The sequence below is a fragment of the Oryx dammah genome, unplaced genomic scaffold (genome assembly GCF_014754425.2).
Source record: "Oryx dammah isolate SB20612 unplaced genomic scaffold, SCBI_Odam_1.1 HiC_scaffold_16, whole genome shotgun sequence".
NCBI lineage: Eukaryota > Metazoa > Chordata > Mammalia > Artiodactyla > Bovidae > Oryx > Oryx dammah.
This window is the reverse complement of record NW_024070200.1, coordinates 25,098,179-25,106,951: the sequence shown is the minus strand read 5'-3', so window position 1 is coordinate 25,106,951 and position 8,773 is coordinate 25,098,179. Positions and strand designations below refer to the sequence as shown.

The window sequence follows — 8,773 nt, the reverse complement described above, 5'->3', positions numbered from 1 at the left end:
CAGTGCACTAAAAATTGATTTGATATATAGATTATTAGGTTATAGGACCTTTGTCCAGAAGGAATAAGCAAGGCCTACGAGGTCTGATCTTTTTGCAAGTTAAAATATTAACTAAAATGAAAGATATGACATAGTATTGGAATGATATGATATTCCTTCAGAATATCATCATTATCATTCTCATGACATTAATAATCATGGAAGAAAACTTACCTACCATTACAGGGAACATAAAATTCCTAATAAACAGCTTTGTTTCTTTCTCTCTTGCTGAAGTTTTTCAAAACTGTTCTGAAGGAGGAATGTAGTCTGTCCTGTCTAAAGCTATTCTTACATTACTCCCATGGTCCCTGGACACAGAAAGGCAGAATCCTCCTCAGTCTTCAGATTCACTGTGGTCAATGACCTCTTCAAACAGGTAAACAGATAAGAGAGGACACTATGACCAAAGCTTTCTATAACCTTTAGCCTAAATTTACACATCAACAACAAGAGAAAGGTGTGTGTGCACAAAAATGCTAGCGAGCCCTTCCTGCCCAAGATGGAGGAAATGAATCAAACCATTAAAAGGCTAAGGCAGGAGAATGAGTTTATTCAACAAATATTTACTGAGCCCTTACTATATGCCAAGCACTATTTTATGTGCTAGGAATACATTCCATTGATTAAAAAAATACAAAATCCCTGTCTTCATTGTGCTTACACTCTAGAGGAAGGATACCAGACAATGAACATAATAAATAATTTACATAGTAAGTTAGAAGGTAATGAGTACTACAGGGGAAAAAAAAAATAGAGCAATTGTGAGAATGAAGACAAGTCTTATTTGAAAAATTTCCCAAACTGACACACACAAAAATATGCTTCTTTCTTGGAAAGTCTATGTGCCTGTCAGTGAAAAAAGAAAATATTTCTGGCCCCTTAATGTTCATGGGATTTTCAAGCAAGAAATTACAGGGGTTTTAAAAATATGAAAGTGGAATTGAAAATTAAGCAGAGTAACTTTCATAAAAGAGGAGCTCCATACAGAATTTGTGAGGCATTGGAATCTGTGTTTACTGCTGGAGAATTTCCCACAATTCTAGCAAATTCCATGATTCTGGCCACACTGCCAACCACAGTAGATCTGGAGAGTCAAGTATCAAAGAGGCTACCAGGGTCAGAAAATGTGGAAGAACTCAAGTAGCTTTCCAGGATTTTTTGTTTTATTTTCCATTACCTTTTTTAGAATACAGCCTAGTTTTTGTGATTTTCTTGTTTCGTTAGAGAAGAGTGAGGTCACTAAAAACGAAAAGTGAAAAACAGGAATGCCTACATTTCCAACTCCATCTCCAATCTCAAATTGTTTAAAAAGCACACGTTTATTGTATATCAGCAGACCCAGGTTTTTTGACACCGTTATCAGAGGTTGTTGGCTCTGAACTACCAGGAAGATTTTTTTCCCCCTTTGATTTAAATTCAAATTGCATTTCAACAAAGCAACCAAAATAATTAATGAATTAGGTTCTCTATGTAAGAAGTGAAAATAGAAAATAAATGGTGTCATCTTTGATCAGAAAGTTGTATTTCAGCAAGATGGGGCAGAGGCAGCAAGTCCAGGTTACAGGACCAGGAAAAGGGAGTGTCCACCCACAGGATACTTAGAAATTGATTACTAAAACAGCAGCCTGTTCTAGAGGTAATAATGTCATTAGGTTGTGATAATTCTCCAGAAACCCCAATAGCCCAGGATTAGGAACATCTGGAAATTGTTCAGATGACACACATTTGTTTCCTGTGTTAAGGCTTCAGTGATGCCTCTCCATGGCACCTGTCACCATTTTCTTTCTTTGCAAACCTCCTCCTTTCAAATTAGAAAGTGTACATAAAGTGCAAGTAAGATTCAGTCCCTCGCCCGTGCTTTCAGGTTCTTGCTTTGATAGCCAGGATTACCAAATCTAACAATTAAACCGCTGGCCAACTAGGTTGTCTGCAGGTATTTCTGGAGTTAGCAAATGAGTTCATCTGGCAAAAAGAGTGTCTGAAGGTAGGTTCAGTCTTGGCAGGAAAACACAAAGTACCATACACGAGACAGGGATCTGAGTGATGCAAGCAGTGGGAGGGGTGGTGGTGGGGGGGTTCCTTGTCACCGAGTCACTGAAGAAGAGGCCTTCTTTGGATCTCAACTCTTAAAGCAAATTCAGAAACTGTTACTAAAAGTGAATGAGGCCAGCGGATTTCAGAGCAGGGTCAGTCCTCAGTAAGGGCAGGTTCAGTCTTCCCTGGATTAGGAACAGAAAAGAAAACAGAGGTTAAGGAGCCAGATCTGATGAACCTCATGTCACAAACGTCACCCCTAAAACCTCAAGCAAATGCTTCCCATCTCATAGAACAAAGCTGAACAAAGGACCTCCTGATGTATTTTCTTTGGTATTTGCTAGGGAGACTGTTCAAATAGGTCATGATGTTACATGACCTATTACATGATGTTACATACATGTTTACTATAGGATTTCTTAGGTTAATTTTTCTTGATTAATATGCCCATACACACAGTGACTCTTCAAGAAAGAGATACTGTACGTAACAATTCCCACACTTGGGGACCAGGAATTTACCTTCTCACAAACTATTCATAACATGTCTTTCAATATAATGTATTTTGGGAAAATATGCCTTGTAATACTGGTTGGAGGGGACAGGAAAGACATTAAGTCATATTCAGTTTATATTACATGAGCCTGGTTTTTATACTGAGAGTCACATTCCTATACCAATATAATAAATGAACCATGGTGGTTGGGTTCCATTGCATTTCCTTTGTAATATGCCAAAACCATGGGCAAAATTTAATGTTACATTTGATGGGTGAATATTAATGATCAAAAGTTAACCATATCCCATCTATTACAAACTGTCCCACAGTCAGTGGGCATTCACAAGGGACGTTCTTTGCATTTTTTTTCTGTGTTTTTCAGCAGAGCTAAGGCCAGGGTTTCAGAACTAAGTCCATCATGATGTCATTTATATATATGAATGTGTGTGTGTGTATAGATAGATAGCTGAGACTGAACAGAGTACATTAGCATATACATAAAAAACTTAAATAAAAATAATGGATTGACTTGAGCAAAAGTCACAGAAAATTATCAAACACATACTAGTTAAATTCCTGAATTTCTTTTTGGCTTCTGCCCTCTCTTCAGCATCAAAGTACCAAACAGTCATGGCATATCTGTGAAAGATAAGAAGATATTAGAAAAGAGGTTTAAAAATATGACCAAAAAATAAAAATACTATCACTTTCACATAACAGACATTTGTAAAGCCAACATTTAAAAATTTTCCTATTATCAGAAGTCCATCCCGATTTTAATTTAAAATAAACGTCTCTGGTTTCAAGTCTATTTAAATGTAATAAAACATGTAAGGAATTCCAAGTATGCACCACCCATTATCCTGGGCAGTGGGAATTGAAACTGTCCTGTGAATACAGCAGCCTCTTTCTCAAGGAGCTCAGGCTCTAGCAGGGAGGGGAAAGGCAATTGAACAAATAATATAACAGGTCCAGATGAACTACACAAGAAAGGGCTAGAAGCGAATCATTCAGCGAGTCATCCAGCTAAAGCCTGAGGGACCTAAGCTGGTGGGGAGAACACAGAGATGAGGAGTGAAGCTTTTGAAGAATAACTTATCAAATGACAGGATGTTAAAATTCTTGACTTTTGTCTTTAGTTTTGGACGCTGAGGCAAAGAAGCAATGGGATATTGGTACCATCACGTTTTCTACTATGTCCCATTTATGGGCTAGACTATACAGGAGTAATTTTATGCATGAGTTTCCAAAAAGTTTTGTTTCATTTTTAGTAGTAGTTACTGGAATTTCTATAGGACTTGAATTTTTCCAAAGGCTTTCCATCAACACATGGTGTTAAGGTTTCCCCTGTGACCCTAGTCATAGAGGAACTGGGGAGGAGCAAGGAAATTCTGTATAAATGACAAGGACCGATTACTGTACCCCATTAATAAGCCACAAACAGGCTTTGGTGGGAGAAGTAGTTATCTGCTCTCCTAGGGCACATCCCAGTTTGACATTTCATAAACAACTCTGTGTGGGGCTCAGATCTGTCACTTCTGGAGGGAGACACATAAACCTTGAGCACTTAACACCTGTGACTTTAATTTAATTAGTCTTGTTAAGGTTTAGTCATTATCTTTTCCACCCAACCTCTCTCCTCCCTGCCCCCAACTGTTATTCCCAATTCAAGCTGCACCCCACAGTGCTCCAATACCACATGGTTTACAGCTTTGGCCATAAAAGATGCAAATGAGATAGAATCTGAAATTAAGATTATATCAAGAGTTTCTGGGCATCCCGGGTGGCACAGCGGTAAAGAATCCGCCTGCCAGTGTAGGAGATGTAAGAGATGCAGGTTCAATCCCTGGAGGATCTCCTGGAGAAGGAAACGGCAACCTACTCCAATACTCTTGCCTAGAAAATTCCACGGACAGAGGATCCTGGAGGGCTACAGTCCATGAGGTGGCATGCTGCTGCTGCTGCTAAGTCGCTTCCGTCGTGTCTGACTCTGTGCAACCCCAAAGACGGCAGCCCACCAGGCTCCCCCGTCCCTGGGATTCTCCAGGCAAGAACACTGGAGTGGGTTGCCATTTCCTTCTCCAATGCATGAAAGTGAAAAGTGAAAGTGAAGTTGCTCAGTCATGTCCGACTCTTAGTGACCCCATGGACTGCAGCCTACCAGGCTCCTCTGTCCATGGGAGTTTCCAGGCAAGAGTACTGGAGTGGGGTGCCATTGCTTGGACATAAATGAGTTGGACATAGTTGGACATAAATGACTAAGCACGCACACACAAGAATTTCTATATTAATAGTAAACAATACTAAATTGTTCCGTTACTCTGAAAAATCTTCCCATGCGTGATCTAAAGGAGTCTGAAAAATCCAATTGTTGGGATATGTTGGGTACAGTAAACCCAATCCAATTTTAAGCTAAGAAAAGGGGGAAAAGGAAAAGAAGTCAGAACAAATTCCTCTTTCTTCTTTTAAAAATTAATTTCTTTTTTAATTGAAGGATAATTGCTTTACAGAATTTTGTTGTTTTCTATCAAACCTCAACATGAATCAGCCATAGGGATAAATATATCCCTTCCCTTTTGAACCTCCTTTTAAATTTTATTAGAGTATAGTTGATTTACAATGTTGTGTTATTAATTCCTCTTTCTATTCTCAAGGTTTTTTCTCTGCTTGCAACTGGCAGCTTGTAAACTCATCCAGAGTTAACCAGATAGGATTTCTGACATGTGGCAGCCAACATTCTCTAGGCATAGTTCAACATTAGGCTTCTTTTTTAAGGGAGGGTGGTGAGCAAGAAAGAAGAGAAGAGAAAAAAGCGCTCTGGGAAATTTGGAATCTGAGACTCTCACTTAATGGAAAATGACTTGTTAATAGTTGAGACCAATGTTAGACTTTATATGTTAAAGAAGCCACAGTTTCTCCTTTAATTTTTATTGACTTCAAACAGGTTTGCTCTCTGCTTAGGGGGATGGTTGGTCTTTTGTCCGTAAACAACATACATTTGAGAATTTTCTGGGAACTGGGGTTGGTCCAAGAAGCTTCTCAAGAGCAGTCGTGGCCCTGGCTGTTACCTGGTCGCATAGGAGGGCTGGACTTCATGTGGGTTCCTGCGGTCTGACCAGAAGAACAACAGTCTGTCAAAAATGGGCTCCACGTCCGCTATGAATGATTTCCCTTCCGGAAATATCCGCAGGACCCCACCATGTCGCTGAGGGCCACAAAGAAGGTAGATTACTTCCTAGCCTCACACACAGTTCATTAACAATGATACTTCAGTCTCATCTAGATACAAAGCTATCTTCCAACTGCCACTGCTAGCATATATTATTCCCAAATTTTAACTCCAGTGCCATCCTGTGTATTAAATGTTATCTTAAACGTGACTAGACATACCGAAGTCATACTGAACGAAGTCTTCTCACCCCCACAATCTCAAAGCCCATGGACACAAAGTAGAGTTCTACTAGGTCAGTTATACAGACTTGCCAATATCTGACTGTTTGACCCATAACCTCCTCCCCGCCCCAGCCATTTCATGTAATTCAATCTAATATTAACAGCTCCAGAGGGCAGTGACCACATATAACCTTCCCTTCAATTAGAATTTACAGTTTTCTTTTGAGTTCCCCTATCTCCTATCTGATTTAATCAGTTGGGAGTTACACGCTCTTTTTTTTCTGAATGCTCAGACCACCTTATCTGTATCTCTCATGACATATACCACTCACTCTCCCCCTCGAATTACATTTTTTTACATGTACATCCAATCTGTCCTACTTGAATAATCTTGTCAAGGTAGAATTCTGGTCTTACGTGTTGATGGTTCCCCACAGCATGATGCCTGGCACTAGCAGGCACTCAAAAATTTTTTGAATGATTTCAAACTTTGTGATTTATCATCACTGATCTGACAACTTGACTCTCTTACCTGTAACACTATCTTTCAAGATTTTAAAGGATAACTAAGGAATATATTTCAGTCATGTTATCCAATAGGGAACTGACACAAACCTTGTCACTAATTCACTGGTTTCCCAGGTTTACTTTTTCTGACCCCAGATAAAATATACTTGCTTTATGACAGCTAGTATCTGGCCTAAAGAATAGGAAATGAAGATGCAGAAGATTCAAAAGCCAGATAAGCTTGAAAAGTTCTCCAACCTCTCAGGCTCCTAAATCATCCTAAACTTTTAAAAAACATACAAATTCCAGACAAATGTCTGTGAGCATGGCACCAGACTTCATATCTCTATCTATATATATGCTCAAAAATACGAAAATAAACTACAAAACCTTTGGCATTCACAATCATAGTAAACCATGGCAAGAGGCCACCAAGGAGACATTTCACCCAGAGAGAAGACTGTGTGGGAAACGTCACTTGGGGATGTTTTAACATCCTATGGTTCTATTTTTGTGAAATTCTCTCGGCGTTGCTCCTGGCAGGGAAAAGTATATATCTTATTCCACAATGAGAATCAAGAATCCTATCAGCTCTGGATTAGACTAAAAACACTGATCCCAATTTTTAAAAAAATGAAGTACCTTCTCCTCATCAATCATCAAATTATAACCTATAACCTAATAAAGGCCCTACTCACCCACCTCCATCAAATTAACTTTGCATCTATTATTTTCATCTCATCAACTTTAATACTAAAACCATAGCAGGAAAAAAGGATAATACTAAATAGAAAAGATTCATCAGTGGGAATTATGAACTGCAAACTCTCCTCTGCTGCTGCTGCTGCTAAGTCGCTTCAGTTGTGTCCGACTCTGTGCGACCCCATAGACGGCAGCCCACCAGGCTCCCCTGTTCCTGGGATTAGACACTGCTGCTGCTGCTAAGTTGCTTCAGTCATGTCCGACTCTGTGCGACCCCATAGACGGCAGCCCACCAGGCTCCCCCGTCCCTGGGATTCTCCAGGCAAGAACCCTGGAGTGGGTTGCCATTTCCTTATCCAATGCATGAAAGTGAAAAGTGAAAGTGAAGTTGCTCAGTCATGTCTGACTCCTAGCTACCCCAGGGACTGCAGCCTACCAGGCTCCTCTGCCCATGGGATTTTCCAGGCAAGAGTACTGGAGTGGGGTGCCACTGCCTTCTCTGAAACTCTCCTCTAAGTCATCTGAATTCTTTTCCTGTGGTTTCTAACCCCTCCCTCTACTTGCATTATTCCAAGTACCTTGGCATCCCAGTTCTTGTTCAGATAGTAGATGCAGGTGATGCAGCGGCCGTCACCGTTGGGGTTGTCCACATGTCGAACATAGCCTGTTCCATTTCCTGGGTAGCAAGCCACCATCGCCTATAGAGAAATCCAAAGGAAGCTGGTTAACAAAGCTGAGCCAAGCATCTCCCACCAGTGAAGAGCTGAATAACATAGCCTCCTCAGCCACTAAGGGACACAGGTATCTGCTGGCCTCTTCAGTTTGTGTACAGTGCATAAATTTGGACTCTTCAGCATATGACATTAACAACCAAGTTATATCTTACGGCTCAGCCCAGTGGAAAGCAGTTCAACAATAATTGCACAATTTTAGAACATTTTAGATAGCATCTATGTTGTCATTAGAATGTCCCGCCCCTCTTAAATCTTTCTTTTTTGAAAAGGCAGGTTCTGGGTTCCACCCTAGACCCACAAGATCAGAATCACTAGGTTTAGAGATTATGCCTTACTAGCAAATGCCCCAGAATCACTGAATCAATCATTATCTTAGATCAATGGCTAAGATACTTGCATTTACAAAGACACAGGAACCAATCACGAAGGAGAAAAAGGTTAGGCTTGCTCAATAAAATGCTCAGGACATGAAAAAATAGGGAAGGGTCAATGGAAACTGTGGCCCAACTTGCCAGCATGTGAAGTGAAGTGAAGTCGCTCAGTCGTGTCTGACTCTTTGCGACCCCATGGACTGTAGACTACCAAGCTCCTCAGTCCATAGAATTTTTCAGGCAAGAGTACTGGAGTGGGTTGCCATTTCCTTCTCCAGGGGATCTTCCTGAACGAGGGATCGAACCCAGGTCTCCCGCATTGCAGGCAGACGCTTTACCATCTGAGCTGCCAGGGAAGCAAAAATGACGGTCAAATTCAGTTCAGAGAAAAAAACCCACAGACATCTTAATGCATTTTTCAAAGCTTGTCTTTTTCCTATTGAGAATTATCAAATTAAATGATTCTCTTCCTTTTGCCCAAATACTACCTC

General features: G+C 40.3%; 1 protein-coding gene across 1 annotated transcript in view; it reads right to left on the bottom strand.

Moving 5' to 3' along the window:
- Positions 1-572: 572 nt before the first annotated feature.
- The window catches only part of EGLN3 (egl-9 family hypoxia inducible factor 3), a 29,526-nt gene continuing 21,325 nt past the window's right edge, over positions 573-8,773 (bottom strand). Inside the window, exons 2-5 of the mRNA XM_040256780.1 lie at positions 7,756-7,875; positions 5,644-5,780; positions 3,141-3,214; positions 573-2,261 (exon numbers count right to left, since the gene is read on the bottom strand). Of these exons, the coding sequence (XP_040112714.1) occupies positions 2,230-2,261; positions 3,141-3,214; positions 5,644-5,780; positions 7,756-7,875 (363 nt within the window). The 3' untranslated portion in view covers positions 573-2,229. The remainder of the gene's footprint in view (positions 2,262-3,140; positions 3,215-5,643; positions 5,781-7,755; positions 7,876-8,773) is intronic.